At 41.2% G+C, this 18,043-nt stretch overlaps 1 protein-coding gene across 1 annotated transcript in view; it reads left to right on the top strand.

Moving 5' to 3' along the window:
• The window catches only part of LOC146772571 (disintegrin and metalloproteinase domain-containing protein 10-like), an 83,023-nt gene extending 71,779 nt beyond the window's left edge, over positions 1 to 11,244 (top strand). The window contains exons 12-17 of the mRNA XM_085636924.1: positions 1,842 to 2,025; positions 3,013 to 3,112; positions 4,817 to 5,037; positions 7,318 to 7,414; positions 8,848 to 8,922; positions 9,985 to 11,244. Coding sequence (XP_085493050.1) covers positions 1,842 to 2,025; positions 3,013 to 3,112; positions 4,817 to 5,037; positions 7,318 to 7,414; positions 8,848 to 8,922; positions 9,985 to 10,109 — 802 coding nt within the window. The 3' untranslated portion in view covers positions 10,110 to 11,244. The remainder of the gene's footprint in view (positions 1 to 1,841; positions 2,026 to 3,012; positions 3,113 to 4,816; positions 5,038 to 7,317; positions 7,415 to 8,847; positions 8,923 to 9,984) is intronic.
• Positions 11,245 to 18,043: the final 6,799 nt, after the last annotated feature.

Genomic DNA, 18,043 nt, shown 5'->3' with positions numbered 1-18,043 from the left:
TGAATACCAAAAGTAGTACGTTTAGGATTTTGTCTCAGATTAGTTCGGTGAATTGGCCCCTGAGTGATCACAATACTTCTAATACTCCTGCTGGTGACAAATCTGTTCTGATAATAATGTGAATGGCAAGGGCGTGAGTTATAGTTACTGTAGGGAACTACCCCGAACAGTCCACCAGTCTTCAGGCTGCTTACTTTTTCTGTACTATCTCCGATGAACAGTGATTTTTAATGTTTTGACTTCTGTTGGCCACCGTTTCAATTATTATTGGAATATGTGGACCGTACTGAGGCATTCTAGAAGCCGGGTACCCCCGCCTAAGCAATTTTGATAACTTTAACCATAAACCAATACACAAAAAATACAGACACAATCATTCATAAAACAAATACTAAAATACTGCTATATTGGATTTAATATACAGATAAATATATAAAATGTTTACATTTTTGTTGGAAGCTTGGAGTTTTTCTAAATTCAATTGTGCCCCCCCCCTATTGCCCATACTATATATTGTTTGATGCACCCATTAATCAAACTTTGAGGAAACCAATTGTATAACCTCCAGTGTCAAATTCCTTCACATTTACAGAACGTTTTATAATTTTCATTTATACATATTGCTTCTTTATTTATAAACCCTTTATTACTCTGTTAATTTTATTTAATTTTCTAAGCACTCGTGGACTCAAAAATCCTGGTCTCTGCCATTGTTGTCCCTTGTTGTAAACTCCGAACTACTAGGCATCAGGGACAAAGGCCAGAGCCCTGAAATGGAGTGTGGCACAGCTCTACCAGCTAACAAGGGCACTGGCCTGACATCTGTATGTCACTGTCCTCACCTACTGCAGACTGAGAGGCTGCAGGCTGAGATGTGACTGGCATGGTCCCATTTCTAATGGACTGCCAGGTGCATTGGCCTGACTTGCGACTGACATTCCTCATCCATAATCTCTGATGTGATAGATTATTGCACCTTCCTAGATCTTCCCATGTACACGTAGGGCAGCTCATCTCTGGTCATTAAAATCTTTCTTTTGTTGTATGAGCTTGCACTGCCTTATAGCCCTTCTGGAACAGAATCCGGTCATGTCTTGGAGAGGTATTGGGGTGGGTGCTTCCATCGGACCCACGATTGTTTCTGTTGCACTCTACGGACGATATTGGGAGGAACCGATATAAGCAACACCTCTTGTTCCTCGCTCTTACTATTGCCAAATGTGACATTGCACAGAGATGGAAGGCATCCTCTCCCCAGACTCTCAGCAAATGGAAGACTGAAATGGACAGATGCATGGGAGCTGAAATTGCAGTGTTCGAGGCCAGGGGCTGCCCACGGAAACATCGTAAGATATGGTCGCGGTGGGCGGCATATCGTGGGATAGATTTACCCCCTCTCTCTGAGTTGGACCTCAGATTGGGATCTGCCATCTGCTGTTGGGGGCCATCCTTGTTCTTGCTGCATGCTTGTACTACTGTTTCACTGGTCTGGGCTTTTCATAGCTGCTGTATTATGTGCTGTATTCCGATACTCGCCCGCTGTCTGCATATCGTTTAAAACACCCTTTTTATTTTACCTGCATGTTCCGCAGGGATTGATTACACTCATAGAAATGGTTATAGATGTGCATATTATCCGACTACTTCAACGAGCCAATACAAGATCACTGCTTGTTGTTTTGCAAAATGACCGAATAAAATTAGTTGTTAAAAAAAAAATCTTTCTTTTGGTTAAAACCATGAATGGTGTCAAACGGATTACCATGATCCTTCATTCACCTTCGTAAATTTGATACTTACTATTCAGCTGAAATAATGAAAATATTTTTTCCTTTCTGTAGTCCCAGCCAAGGTTTATGCTGCAACCATGAGTGTTCATACATTGCTCGTGGAGAGCTATGCCAAAAGGAGGGCGAGTGCACCTATGAAAGTTACTGCACAGGAACAAATGCGAAATGCTCAAAGCTGCCTCCAAAAGCGAATTACACTGAATGCCACCTGGGAACAAAGATATGCATGAATGGGGTAAGTACATTAGACATCGTAGAGTTCTAGGAAACGTTGGATTTTCAACGTTCTCCCCCGGGGTGTCAGTTCCTTTCCCGATATCGAATGCATGTCCTAGTGTTGGTGAGAGGGGTTCGATGAGCTGGACATTAGCAAAAAGGGTGTGGAGGGTCACAGTTTCACCAGCTCATTTTTGTTCCATCACAGTGTGAACGAAGGCTTAACCAGTCTTTGTTATCTCAGATGTATTCAGGTGTTTCTAGTTTTGTTTTATCACTATAAATGAAGGACTGCAAGTACCAGAATGCAAAGAAATTCAAACCCACATTAGCTATTCATGTGTGACATAGGACAATTGGAGACTTACGATTATCTCAAAATTCTCTGAAAGATTACAAAGAGCAACACCTCTGGACGATGGTCGCTTTTCTCTTTTCTTACATATAGTCTGCCCTACATGTCTGTGGGGTTTGCAGGTTTGGCTCCTCTGTGACAGTGGCTGCTGCCAATGTAGACCAGTAATCACGACAGAGTAAAATGATAGGGGAGGCGTGGCTTTTCAGTGAGGGTGTTGGTGACTTTTATGTTCTTTCTGACTGTGCTGATTTTCAGAATGAGGTATAGCTTTATGTCAGAGGATTGAATTTGGGATGCATGGAAGGGTATGGCCCAGCTGAGTGCTTGAAGGCTTGAACAGTAACTTACTTTCATTTGTGGTCTTGTGAAGGCTTTCAGGCAATATATGGATTTAGGCTTGTTGCTGTTAAGTTGTTGGTTTTTCAGCTGCCTTGAGTGTTATACATTCTATACTGATGTTGATTTGTGCAAGGATACGCCTTTTGTTGGAGCATGCACCCTGGCCCTACCAGCGTCAATAAATATATGCGTCATCTGTTCTCGGATTGTGAGGTTGTAGGCAAGCGGGTGTTATGTGCTTTACTGTAGCATGACATTTCGCTGAGCACACATACAACTAATGTGAGGAATGCTCTCTCTTTTCAATAGATGTGTCTTTATTCTCTGTGCAGCAAATATGGCTTGGAGAAGTGTGACTGTGAAAGCAGCTCCATGTATGAGAAGTGCCAGCTTTGCTGCAAGCTGCCAGGTGAGAGACATGGCTTGAGGCCTTCTTTTCTTGGTTAGAGTCAGACGTAGGGAATTTGTGTCCCAATTATTTGTTCTTTCTGTTATAGTAATGGGAGTAGCTGAGGATTTAGGGTCAGATATACTATAGCCTTAGAGCCCGACTAGCGGGCTCTACCAGCCATTAAAGGCCCACTCCAGCGTTAAAGGTCCGAGCCAAAGACAAGGACCTTTAGCAAGAGAACCGGCCTTTAATGGCCGGTAGAGCCCGCTCGGAGGGCTCTAAGGCTATTAGAACATTCCACCCCTAGAGGGCAGAATGTTCTAATTTGTAACAGAAAGGCCTCACGGAGCCTGAGGGGGTTGAAATCCCCTCCGGAGCTGTGAGCAAACATTGCAATGTTGATGCTCCGGGCCTCTACCGGCCATTAGAAGCCCGGAGCACTCCATGGTCTTCAATGGAGCGCTCAACAATCCAGTGTTCTTATAAGCTTTATAACAGTTGGAAGCACTCTGATACGCTGTTTGCGATAAACTTCTACCGACTCCAAAAATGACTGTGAGAATGGGTTTTGATTCACAATTGTAAGGGGAATGTTGTAGTCATCCCTTTCAAAATGTGGATCGGTATGTGATGTATCAATGTTTTGTGACCGAAATACAGTTGCAAACATTGAAATTCTACCCACTCCTGGGTTGGGGCAATAATTCATTTGCAAAATGGAATGAGTCCCTTTGGGCATCTCTTATCAATCTCTAAACCCTTTTAGCCCATGGATACTCCCATGATGTTCCACAAGTGTTCAAAAATATTTCCAGAAATGCACATCCTTGGCACTTTTAATTGTTTTACAAATTAATCACTGGTTCAGGGTCGGTCTCCGACGCATGTTTGGAATTTAAGAGTTAGAGCACTACTCAGCTTGGCACTAGGGATCTTTTTCTGGGATTCTACAGCCCACTCATTTGCACATTTATCAAGTCTTCTTCGGCCTACTATAAGCATATGTGGCAGGACAATGAGCCTATTATTCCCAGCACTCTGGATAAAGCTAATCACCGAGTGACAGGAACAGGAAGAGAAGCATTTGGACACGTGCAGTAGCAGTGCTGTCTGATTGCAGGTGCCAAGTGTTCTAGACACCATTTAGATTAGACAGATTCACCATCTTCAAACCAATGTCTTCACCCAACCTCACCACGTATGGGCCAAAATACCAAGTCCATAGTACTTTAACAGTCCCCACTAACTACCTCCATGCACACAGAAGCATTCCACAGTGATGATATTAATACTTAATCATGCTTAGAGAATGGATCTTAGCACTTTTAGTCTTTCTTCTTCTATTGCCTGAACACAACTTTTGCATTCACACCTAGTCCCTAAACCTACTGACCCTGTAGCCTACACCATGACCTCGCTTTTCTTACACTCTGCACACTCCACAGCTCTCAAGTCTCCCTGCTTCCCCATTCACAAATATACGGTCTACGGCCAACTTCCTTGCTATTGCCCTGGCTTCATTCGTCAGCTTCGATGAATGGATGCGATTGGCAATACAGCTGTTGAGATCAATCAACCCAAATACATCTGAAACAAATGGAGGACAGTTCACTTCAATATCATATTATAAAGAAGATATTTTTAAGAAAATGTAGTTGTGTACATGACACATTCTAATAACTCATATAATCGACTAACTCATGATCTGTTCTCTATTGATAGGAGATGCCCAGAGATGCACCAGCACATCCTCCTCAGCACTACTACGTTATTTCAATGGTGCTCAGATATTCCTACCGCCTGGTTCACCTTGTGGAGACAGGCAAGGCTACTGTGATAAATTCCACATGTGCCGTCTCGTGGATGCAGATGGGCCGATTGCTCGCCTCAAGAATTCATTCCTGGGCTTCATTGAGACTGAAGATATTGCGTCGTGGATGATAGTGAGTGACTCCGAAGGCTGACAGTAATGCCAAATTTGCAAAGATTCAAAGCTTCAATCTAACTCTTTTCAGATGTTTTAAAGCAAAAGAAACCAAGAACAATGACCTCCAGTGCTTGCACTAACTTTAAAACACCCTTTCTAATTGTGCAGCCTCAAAATAATTCCTAGGCTTGATGACGGCCATGTTTTTTCACTTATTATCGCCCTGTCCCTGCAATCACTACTTGTGCACTCAAATGTGATTGACTGAAATGCCCTCAGATATCCTGGGTGGCTTCTTTGCCCTCCAGATGTCCCACTGGCTGCTGTGATCTCGAAATATCCAATTGGCTAATTGTCCCTCCAGGTATCCAATTGGCTGATCGGCTTTACAGATATCCAATAGGCATCTCTGTCCCCCACATATCTGATTGGCTTTGTCAGCGCTACGTTTTGTTCTACGTTTTGAAAAACACAAGGCACAGGTATTCTGGCTGGCAGTTCACTTAGCCGTAGGCTATATTTTTTGTCACATAGGTTGTTTACCATCTATAAGTTACCTAGTCGTTTTAGAGCAATTAAAATATTTTTTTTAAATGCATTATTTCTTTATTTTATGCACTGACTTTTTATCATTTCCTCTCCAAAATAGTCATCTAAAATGCTTCAGGGATGATGCAAGACTGGAACAAGGACTCCAGCATGATTTATACCAGTTTTTCTTAGCATATTTAGAATAGGCTTAAACCCAACTTTATAAACACACGTAGGTACCTCTAGAACATGGTACTCGCTTCCGAAGTGTAGTCACTCTCACTGTGAGAGTAGCATGTTCTAGATGTGTCCATCTGGAACATGTTAATCTCCCATCGGAGTTGTTTTTGAAGCACAGAATTGCACATCTGGCTGTCTCGCCCACTGTACGAATTATATTGGCGTGCACAATCCAATCTTTTTGTACTGTGTGGTGCTACGAGCCTTTGATGAAGGGTTCTCATCAACCCAAAATCAAATGCCAACTCCTAGCCATAGCATATGGTGTTAGTCTCCACCATTAGAAACTTTCTTGTTTTATTCGAGCACAGCCAGTTGACATGCTTCTAACTCTGGATTCATGATGCTACAGTCTTGTTGTGTTACTTAACATGTATAATATAAGTTATGCAAGATATTCACATGGCAGAAAACAGCTTACAAACACATAGAGGCCGATTACGATGTCGGTCGGAAAGGCTGGATTCGTATTTTCCTAACCCGTGTCGGAACCTATGTTTCCGACTGACTCAGAAAAACTTCAGACCGATTATGATGGAAAGGTAACCGTTTGGTCTTTCTGACTTGGTTCCGACCCGAATTCAGAGACTCCAAGTCAGTCAGAGCCGAATCGTACAGGTCTTTGGACCGCATTTCCCCCTCCGGCCTCCTGTTGGGGCCCATGAGGGTACCCATGGGACCCCTCTTTACAACCATGCACAGTGTAGCAGGCACCATGGGGGCCCACCACAGGGTGCAAGGTTTTCCGCAACCACCCCTTTTCCCAGCCGGAGACTGTGTTGTCGGTTGGAACACAGGCTTCCATTGAAGTCAATGGGAGTCCGACCGAATGGTGTTCAAAAACATCGTAATCGGTCAGTTGGAATGCTTTCCGACCGATATCATAATGAGGCCCATAGTCGTGATTCATATTTTTAACAATATATCAAAATACCTGAACTTTAAAAACGTTCAGCATGATATAGCACGTGAACAATTTTATCCCAGTGTACCTGATAGTGCCTCTTGTGCAAATCAGAGCTCCTTTCGCCTTCCTCTCTGGGGCTAGTGGGCCCAAGGAGCATAAGGGGACCTGAGATCTTCTAACGCAGTAGAGACGTTTTTTAAAATCTAGGCGAGTTTCAGAAACCTGAACTCCACTGTAATAGTTCTTGGTGTGGTTGAGTGTGCCTCTAGTGGGATTGAGATATGGCTGGTGAGGAGAAGCAGATTAGTCCCTGATAGAATAGCTGGACTAGACGAGACAACATGCCACACCCTCACCCATTACTTCAAATAAGTCAATAAAAACATTACAATATAAGAACTGACATCTACGCAAGATAGCAAACCAATAAAAAGCTTATGTTAATGTTACCTTGAGATAAAGATATGGGTTTGACAAATAAACATTTACAGATTTATGGATAGTTACCCCCTTATGGCTGACCATTGTATACTACATTATATAGGCAAACCTTTATCCTAGTCAGAATTTTAGAAGGTTGTGTGCATTAACTTTGAAATATTCCTTGTTTTTATGCAGGCGCGCTGGTGGGCCATTCTTTTGATTATATTGACCTTAGCGGCTATCATGGCTGGTACAGTGTTTCTTTTCGGGAGAACCTTGGATAGCGAGAAAGGTAAGAATGATTATTTCTATAATTAGACAATTTGACCATCTTTATATACACTTAATCAAAGTTATCAACAGATCCTGAATTCTTTCATGATTCACCCTCTTCTGAGAAAATTTGAAAAGCTGTGAATACCAAAGTCTACACAAGGAGATGATGGACGGAGCACTGAAATGTTTCAAACATTCACCCCCAGTCACAGATCTGGGTTGAATCCATCATCATTCTTTAGCTCACTTCGCCACCTCAGTTCAGACACAGCTATATGTAAATCAGTCTGGACCCTGTGCCTCATGGGAACAGTCCAGCCCAAACTGCCAAGCCATGTCTTCCCTGGACCGGAAACAAGCATCCTGGGACCGGTTTCAACAAACTCTACCCTTATTCATAAATGTACTCAGTGGGATCAAGCTTACATCTTTCATTTTAAGAAGGTCTTTCAACAATTTCTTTGTCAATTCAATCAGTGTCCCTCTATATTTATGATGTTTTCTTGAACAGGCATTGCTAGTTCTCAGTGGAATGCGCTATTTGGAAAATTAGGAATCACACCCAGCATCTTTAAATATAAATCAGTAAGTATTAAGGTACCAAAATATTGTACTTAAAATAGTGATGATTACAATGTTAACAAAGTAAGTATATAAAGGCAAATAAAGCTGGACTATACTCCACATATATGTGCATTGACAATATATATATATATACATCTTCAAGGTACATAGATATATTAGGAGTAGTAAATATATACTTATCTTCACCAGTATTTTGGTCATCTATATTTTGGCTACAATATTTTGGTACCACAATATTTAGAATTCATCAAAGTGCCCATACCTTAAATCGTTAGATGGAACTCTGTGGTTTAATTGGAAAAGAGGCAGGTGATATCTTATTGTGCTGGCAGTTTTGTTGAATTCCTACACCATGGCACAACTAGACAGCAACAGTCAGTGCCTAATTTGAGCTGGTGGGCACCACCAGCACTCGTAACTGGAACTTAATTTTCTGTATCAGTGATTTGCCAAGACCAAGCAAGGGATAAACACACAACTCAGAAATATGGATGCAGGGAAATATGGAAAATCTGGCACAAAGGGAGAAAGCAGCCACCTGCAAGAGTAAGATAAAAGGACAGAGAGTTTCTGGTAGTGGATTAAAGAAGCAGGAGGTGAATTCAAGACTAAGCATCTTTTCGGCGCACCAGCATTCATTTATGCGACCCACGGGCATCTGAGCAGAGTTTTAGGTCCGGGCACTAATTCTTTTACAAATTCAGCACTGGCTACAGTAGATATTGACATTATGAAATGTACAGTCATTTTTGGTTTTCTGTACAGCTGATGCTGTTTGTGATTTAGCCTCCTTCTTACTCAATTAAATGTGATAGGCTATTAGTGGTCATTTTCTGTAATGAGGCTTGTTTTTTTTTTTTAAAGGTGTCCCTAAGGCCAGACAAGCTCCTCAACCAATTACAGACCGCGTGCTTGAGGACCGGAGTGAAGATGTGGAGGGTAAGTAATAAAAAGGGCCATTCTACCATTGTAGGAGTTAAAAGTACATTGCAGTTCACAAATGTATTTGTGAATTGCAGTGTCAGAATTACAATTCACTGTAAATCATAAAGGAAAGAATGTGTTTAATATGCATCTTCCACTCTAAGGAACTCACTTGCAAATCTATCAGTGATTTGTGAGTGCTCTGTAGTCCCAAAACATTGAACTGTTACCAACTCCGGTGGTTAGACGTAACCATGTGCACTATGGAAACTGTCCATGGCAGACAGTTTCACTTCCTAAGGGACAGCTTCCAGCAGCAAAGGGAGCAGAAAGACTACCGACGAACTACTACTTGCACGCCACATTGTCCATTTTAGCATCTGCCAATTTCCTATGGGAATGCAACCACTGCCCATGTAAGGGTTATATGGTCATCTGCCACTTTCCTATGGGAATCCAACCATTGCCCATGTAGGGTTTATAGGTCTCATTGCTAGCACATTAGAAAAGGGAATGCAGAAACACAGCTCTGCTTTCCCCTTCTGACCCAGTGGTGGGTTTCGAGTCGGTTGTAAGGATTCACCGAAGAAATCCCCACACATGAATATTAATGAGGTAGTGTTTAGGTAATCCCTGAAAATTGCCATTTTACATTATGTCATGTCATAAAAGTAGGTCCATTAAGTACAAACAAAATAGCTAGGTCGCCTCGATGCTGCTGTCGAAACGCATCACTTCCATGTATCCATCACAATCTTACGTATGGTGTAGTGTTCCTCAGGAACCTAAATGGAGAAATATTTGCAAATGTTTTATTCATTTAAGAATCTCCATAAAGGCAAAAGTGTAAGTATCAATATCTTTATTTAGGGTTTACTTTATGAGGTTCATTCACTTTCTTCTCATAATTGAACAAAATCCTGAATGTGTACCAGCTTATTTAGGTACCATAACTATGATTTAGCTGATGTTGCAATTCCCACTATTTCTTGAAATTGTTATGGCTTGTTGGATATCTGTAGCTGTGTTTAGTTCAAATGTGCTATGCATTTGAGTAACCTGTGATTCTTTTTCTAGAAGGGGAAATGAGAGTCACCCTCAGAAAACCATTCATCTATCAGACTGAATCATCCATTGTCTACCTGGAGCAAGAGCAAATGTTTGTCCAAAGTTCATACCACGAATTTGAAAGTAGGATGTGAAGCAGAGCCGGAGAAAGATATCATGTCTATGAACTAATGTTAACATTTTGAAAACAGAAGCATGTCAAACCTCCTATTAGAGAATACTGATGATTGAAAGATTACATGAAAAATAAATTAATTTTTATCAATAATCTTCTAGAAGTGTATTTACTTGACCACTTGCATGCCTTCCAATGAGTTCACAGGTGTGATGTTGGGATGCTTCCTGACACATCATGGCATATATTTTAAGAAAGAGAATCACAACATTTTAAATAAAACCAAAGTTAGCATAAAGAAATTACTAATCAAAACTTTAAAAAAATTACCAAACTTTTTTATTGATGATCAACTGAAATTCATGTACTTGCCGAAATACAAAGCACAAGAAATGAAAAATCACTTTAAAATTCTCAAGCTTTCAGATACTTGAAGAGACTGCATCAAAAATGTTGTAAATGTCATTAAATGTTTTACTTTTTTAAAACCAGTCTGAGAGTATAAGTTTTTGCCTCAGCCCAAAAATCCAAAACTTTTATTGTTTACAAACAATTTTAAAAATAACAACCTTAAGAATTTATTTGTACTTATTTTAGTAAAAACAAAAAACCTGAGTATTAACGTTTTTGTTGAATTTCGTCAGATCCATGATTAGGTAATGATATAACCATTTAGCAATTTCACAAAATGTGAAAATTTGATTTTTTGTTATTCTGTCAGCGGAATTATATACGCTGGAAATGTTTAGAAATATAAGAACTGATTTACAAAGGCACTTCTCATACGGGTAGGAGTAGTCCTGTAGTACAATTTTGATGTATTCTTATTGGCCTTTACGAATTGGCCACCAAAGCATGTAAAATGTAATTAAAATGGTAATATGCAGTTAGTACAGATATAATGGACTGCACCCTATTTGCACTATTAGTGTTTGGGAGTTGTCGTTTTGAGGGTCATTCACAGTAGTACTCCCTTAGTATTACTTCCTATACGCACACAATTCTGTTTAAATCTGCCTCAATGTACCCATCAGTTCTATGCCTCTCCATAAATGTTGGCACCACACACATTGATGAAGATGAATTGTATTGCCTCTAAAGAAATGTTAGTACACAGTGTAAATGCTCAATTTGTGAATAAATTACATTGACAAGATCTCTTTGCCTTCCCGCTTTGTGATTGGCCATATATTATTTCAGGTGAAATTGTTTACTGTTAACCAGGTTTGAGCCTTTCATGGATTTGTGTGTCATTAGAACAATCAATCAATCAATCAATCAATCAAAGACATTTCTAGAGCGCGCTACATACCCGTAGGGTCTCAAGGCGCTGGGGGGGGGGGGTGCCGCTACTGCTCGAACAGCCAGGTCTTCAGCTTCTTCCTGAAGGAGAGGTGGTCTTGGGTCAGGCGCAGGTCGGTCGGGAGGGAGTTCCAGGTCTTGGCGGCCAGGTAGGAGAAGGACCTTCCTCCTGTAGTCGCTCTTCGGATGCGGGGGACGGCGGCGAGGGCGTGGCTGGCAGATCGGAGGTGGCGTTTGGGAGCGTAGAAGTTGACTCGGCTGTTGAGGTAGCTCGGGCCTTGGTCGTGTAGGGCTTTGTGTGCGTGGGTGAGGAGGCGGAAGGTGACTCTCTTGCTGACGGGGAGCCAGTGGAGGTCTCTCAGATGTCCGGAGATGTGGCTGGTTCGTGGGATGTCGAGGATGAGTCTGGCTGAGGCGTTTTGGATCCGCTGGAGTCTCTTCTGGAGCTTGGCGGTGGTGCCGGCGTAGAGGGCGTTGCCGTAGTCCAGTCGGCTGGTGACGAGGGCCTGGGTGACGGTCTTCCTGGTCTCTGTGGGGATCCACCAGAAGATCTTCCGTAGCATGCGTAGGATGTTGAAGCATGACGAGGAGACGGCGTTGACTTGCCTGGTCATGGAGAGGGAGGAGTCCAGGATGAAGCCCAGGTTGCGTGCATGGTCTGTCGGTTTGGGTGCGGTGCCCAGGGCGGGAGGCCACCAGGAGTCGTCCCAGGCGGAGGGTGAGGAGCCCAGGATGAGGACCTCCGTCTTGTCTGAGTTCAGCTTCAGGCGGCTGGTCGTCATCCACTCGGCTACCTCTTTCATCCCTTCTTGTAGGTTGGCTTTGGCGGCGGCGGGGTCGTTGGTCAGGGAGAGGATCAGCTGGGTGTCGTCGGCGTAGGAGATTATGCTGAGGTTGTGTTTGCGTACGATGGCCGCGAGGGGGCTCATGTAGACGTTGAAGAGGGTGGGGCTCAGAGAAGATCCTTGGGGGACGCCGCAGATGACTTCGGAGGCCTCTGACTTGTATGGTGGTAGGCGGACTCTCTGTGTTCTACCGCCGAGGAAGGAGATGATCCATTCTAGCGCCTTGTCCTGGATTCCGACGTTGCTGAGGCGCCGTACTAGGGTGCGGTGGCAGACCGTGTCGAAAGCCGCGGAGAGGTCTAGGAGGATGAGGGCCGCTGTTTCTCCATTGTCCATCAGCCCATCCTGACGTTTAAACAAATTAATGGTGTACATTAATACAGCTTGCATACTGTTGCAGATGTGCAGACGGAAAAGAGGAGAAAGTTAGTCTGTAGGGCATTGAGAGGTATCAATTGAGTCTTCATGTCTTTCTTGAATTGTGCTAGAGAGCTGATTGCCAGGCTGTACAAGCAGAAGGAAAAGGTAAACACGTAAAAAAAATGCAGTATGGAGTGCATTAGGAACGATGCCTCCAAAATAGTTAAATTTTCAGACTGCAGCCTTTTCGCATAATTATGGCTTTACTACACTAACCACATAATCCATGTGCTGCGTAGTTTTCATATGCTAACAAAAATGTTTTATATCGAGCCCAAATGGATCAAAAAAGACTTTAGAAAATGCCACATATCATGCCCCACACTGCAAGGCCCGTTACAAATCTTAACTAATCATATTTCAGCTAGTCATTGCTGTATTCTGGTGATGCGATAAAGGAGTACTAACGAGACTAAACATTTGGTCAGACAGTATTAATGTGTGTTTAAGTGACAAAAAAGCGGAATAGTATTCACGCAGAATGTGTTGCATCATGACTCATAATTTGCCTTTCATAACCACTTAATTAAGTCAACCATGCCGCATTATTCAGTCCTCCAATTCTGAATAATTTGTTGGCCCTAGTTAGGGGTCACAAGAAGGTTAAAGGTGGAAGGTCTTAAGTTATGAATGGCAACATATCTGGCCAGAGCTTGTGATAGGTGATGCCAATACCATGGGTAGCTTTAAATACAAACATGAGTAGATTCTAGATGAACCAGTGTGTCATGGATAATCAGCCAGCTTGGATTTGGTAACGTGAGGTGAGTGAATGTATGACGTTACAACGCATACATTTACAATGCATGTCTTTACAACGCAGTTTTTACATCGCAACATCCTTTACAATGCATTGTTTTACATCGCATGCCATTACATCGGATTTTCAGAAACTACCTTTACAACGCATTCCATTACATCGCATTATACCTTTACAACGCATACCACAATGCATACCATTACATCACATTTAAGGTAAGTGTTGGATAGTAAAGGGGTAATAATTACTATTCTAACTCCAGTGAGTGCAACAGTAGGGTAAGTGTTGGATAGTGTAAGGGTACTATGCGTTGTAATGGTATGCATTGTAATGACTTGCGATGTAATGCCTGCGTTGTAGTGACATGCATTGTAATGACATGCGTTATAGTGACATGCAATGTAATGGCTGCATTGTAATGACATGCGATGTAAAGGATGTTGAGATGTAATGACTGCTATGTAAAGGTAGTGCGATGTAATGACTGCATTGTAAAGGTTGTTTCCCGAGGTGAATGTGTGCCTACAAAGATTAAACGGCCCTGTGAGGTAAAGTTTATAATACTAACGGTATGTACAGCGGTTTATTCTGCCAGATGCAGGGCTAGTGATGAGTGTGATGAGGGTGGATTTCATGAATCTTCCCTGCAGAACCTAATGGTTTTTGTTGTGCTTGATATATGCCTCATGACAGAGTTTAAGACTAAAATGAGGTTTTTAGTAACAACTGATGGAATTAAGGTGTCCCAGAGGCAATGCATGTTTACATGAAGGAGGTTGGATCCAATTCGGCTGCAATGTGGATTAGCTCTTCTTTACCCAAGTTAATAATAGGGCCTCGGAGAGACATCGAGCCAGAATTCATTAATCCAATAAAATGCACGAGCATTTTCCAGCCTTTTTAAAGTGGGAATTAAAAACAGAGAAGCTGGCTAATTTGATATATGTTCATACAAAACATTTATCCTGAACAAGCATTTAATTGGAAAAAATTGTAATAGAAAAATAAATTCACCAATGTTGGGGAGACAGTAAGGGTCAGATTTAGGGTAAGTGTAAGCGTTACTACTTTGTATTAGGCAACGGTCAGGGTAAGTGTAAGAGTTCAGGTTAGGTCAGTTAGAGTAAGGTTTAGGGGCAAAGATAGTATTAGGGTAAGCGTAGCATATCCGAGTGAGGGTCATGGTGAGAGTAGATTTGGGGTGAGAATTAGAAAATATCTTAAAGATATTAATGGGGCAGTTTGGATCAGTGGAAAGTTGGGTAACAATGTATATTATGGTTAAGGGTTAGGTTATGGTTAGAGATTTGGCTATGATAAGAGGTTTGAGACAAGATCAGGGGGGTGATTAAAGTAAGGTCTCAATTATTTGCAAAGCCTAAACATTTACATTTAAAATCCACATTATTGAACAAGATCCTCTATCATTTCTTGGACACCATTGCTTTGCTGACCATTACACTGAGTTTACTGCTACTTACAATCATTTTACAAAGGTATCAAGACTTTAACCATTATGGAAAATGTAATTAAACATTAAAATTAAAATAATGTCACCATTTATTTTAATTCATTTAACTTACATTTGTTTATTTATGGTTATTGCCACAAATAGTATTAATTTTATTTAGTTAAAATGTACATTTAGATTTAGCTTTGGGGTTTAAATAAAAGTATTCTTTTAAAGTAAATAAAATTAATTCATTTCTTGTAAGGCTATAGATAGAGTTAGTAGTGACTTAATTAAAATTAATTGAGTTAATACATTTTATTGTAGGGTGGCATTAGGGTTAGAATAAGGTTACTCAATTTTAATGAATTTAATTTTGTTTTATGTTAGAGTAAGGGATAGGTTTAGTATTAAGGCTAGAATATGGTAAATAATGTTCTTATGATATGTTTATTTCTATTTAATTTAATTTAAGAATAATGTTTGAGTTAGGAGTATGTTGAATTTAGATGCATTACATTTTATTTAGGGCTAAAGGGTTAAAATTAGGGTTAGAATTTGGCCAGAGTGTTTTATAAAATAAATGCAAATGTTTTTATATCCTGAGTATTGGGTTCCCCACCGCTCGGGTAAATCCACATTTTCCCTACATTAATTGTGCGTTTTTTCAATTCAGTAGCTTTGTTTGAGGATAAATGTCTAAAAGGAACTGTGAAAGGGGATGAGTGCATGTGATGACCAGACAATATTCACCATAGACCTTAGACAAGTACCATAGACATACCTCAGGCTGGTATCTTGTGAGCCTTTTTGAAGAGAGCACTAGCTCTTGTACTATTGTTGTGTAGACATTTATCCATGCAAAGCATCTATAACTTCAGAAATATATATGTGAACATACTGATACAATTTTACCTCCCCAGTTAACATAAGGTTTACAATTCACTTTTTATTTTAGTTCAATTTACTTGGGGGAAATGTAAAGTCTAACATGCAATAATTCATGAACCCTATCCACAGTATAGATGAAATTCAAAAAAGATTTGCTCAAAGGCAGAATGGCAGAGAATGAATGAACAGATTAAAAAGCACATGCTGTGCCAGATAGCCGGCAGGGAAGTACTGGGATGGATATGGAGTTTGCTAGGTGTGGGTTTCTACAACTTGGGCTAGTTGTGATGCTGAAGAGAAATACTGCTCCTCAGTATTGTGACAAAACTTGAAGTGAAAGTGCTTCATTTTTCCTCATGTTTTCAAATGCAATTGTAGCGAGAGTAGCATCCTTCTTAGAAAACATACCAGCCATTTGTTTAGGTTTTGCTTTTGTGGAACAGTGGAGAACTTGGAGGTAAAAAAGAATTTGTGTAAATTTGACAGGATTATTTTCTAACATGGTAATAATTCCTCTGTTTGCTCTAATAATCATTCTGAAAACGATTTACACATCCCTAACATACATTATAAATGATTTAAGGCCTAATTACAAATTTGGCGGTCCATCGACCGCCAAACGGTATGTGGGGGTGCGGTGGCAGTTGGGGACCGACGCACCAGTGCTCCGACCGCCATATTACAACGATGGTGGTCGGACCGCCTTAGGACCGCCTCAACAAGTGGTCAGAGGCTCCAATATGCTTGGCGGTGCCGCTGCAGCACCATCAAGCATCTATGGAGTTTTCTCACCGCCAGAGTTTTTATGGTGGTGAGGCCATGATGGAGCAAGGATTCGTAACAGAAACTTGCTTGGATACAATCCTCTCAAATAACATATAATAATGTAACCAATCTGTATTGTGAATACTAAAACCGCACTACATCACGAACATTATTTTTATCTAGGGGAAGCTTTTCTATGTGCATTACTAACCCTTAACTTGAGTGTCCTAAAATGGCCGACAAAACGTGGGATTTCTATTGCGCATGCCTCAACTGCATCTACATAGTATGACACTATCGCTTTTGGTGGGAAACTTTTGCAGCTGCGCAATGGCACTAAAAATGGCCACTTTGAACTCACATGCTAAATGCACCTGCTGCTGATAAACTAAAATTTGTAAGTCGTATTAAACACTAATGCAAAAGATTTAAATAAGTAAATGGGGATAGAGTAGAGATAAGTGCTATACAGTGAAATCATTTGTTTCTGTGTTCTGATGTGTCTTTTACTGACTTTGTTAATAGTTCTTTTTGGGCCTCGGAGGGTGACTGGAATCCCTACTACACTCATGCTCATAAAGATTGGCCGAAAACAATGACGGTACCCGTGTCACTCAGCCAAGGACACCTTGAATGAAGAAGCATGGGAAACTCAACCAATGACCCTTGCGAAAGCAACAATGTTGAATCAAATGTTTAATTTACTGAATAATGTGAAATACATGTGGGAATAAAGCTATGGGAAAAGAAAATTAAGGGGCGGGCACATAGACAATGGTTCATGGAGAAAATGTTAAATTCTAAGTGGCGTGATGAACTCACCTCCTCATCCCAACCAATCAGAATAAGGGATAACATAAGAATTGATACTTGGAGGGTGGTACACGAATCAAGAACAGTATAATTGAGGTAAGATAGCTAGAGACCTCGTCCGACTTTCAGATCTGTCATTCCGACTCGTCACTGACCCAACGCGTTTGCTGCTTCAGTTCTTGTCCGAGACACTGTCTCAGACCCTGTTGCTGCCAGAAACTCTGTCTGAGAGTTTGCTATATCGATCGATAATCTGATCACCTAGAGGGGTCGCGGAAGTGGGACACCCAAGGAGAGTAGTGCCAGAGAGGGGTGCAACGCTGGCGTTGTACATTAGATGAAGATATCCTTCCAGATCTGAATCTGCCTGTTTCTCTTCCTGTGGTCTGCTTTGGAGATTCTATTCTGGCCCCCCATTACGGAGTTGGGTTCATCTTGACCAATAGGTAAATATAATTAGAAAATCTATCCTTTATGTCTGTGCTGTCTTTTTCCCCTTCTTCCCTTTCAGGTACCGTCATCATTGATCATTTTAATTTGCTATGAAATTATTTTGTGTATTTCCGCCTCCTGAGAATGAAGGTGATTACTGTAATTGAAATTTGACTCACACATTTAGATAAAGGTTTTCAAAACTTCTCGAGTCTGTGGTTATTCAGAGTAAAGAGGTAATTGTCATTCTACCTTAAACTAACTCAGCAACCTGA

The sequence above is a fragment of the Triturus cristatus genome, chromosome 12, assembly GCF_964204655.1.
Source record: "Triturus cristatus chromosome 12, aTriCri1.1, whole genome shotgun sequence".
Taxonomy (NCBI): domain Eukaryota; kingdom Metazoa; phylum Chordata; class Amphibia; order Caudata; family Salamandridae; genus Triturus; species Triturus cristatus.
Note: the sequence above shows the minus strand (reverse complement) of the source record. Positions and strands in the feature narration are given on the sequence as shown.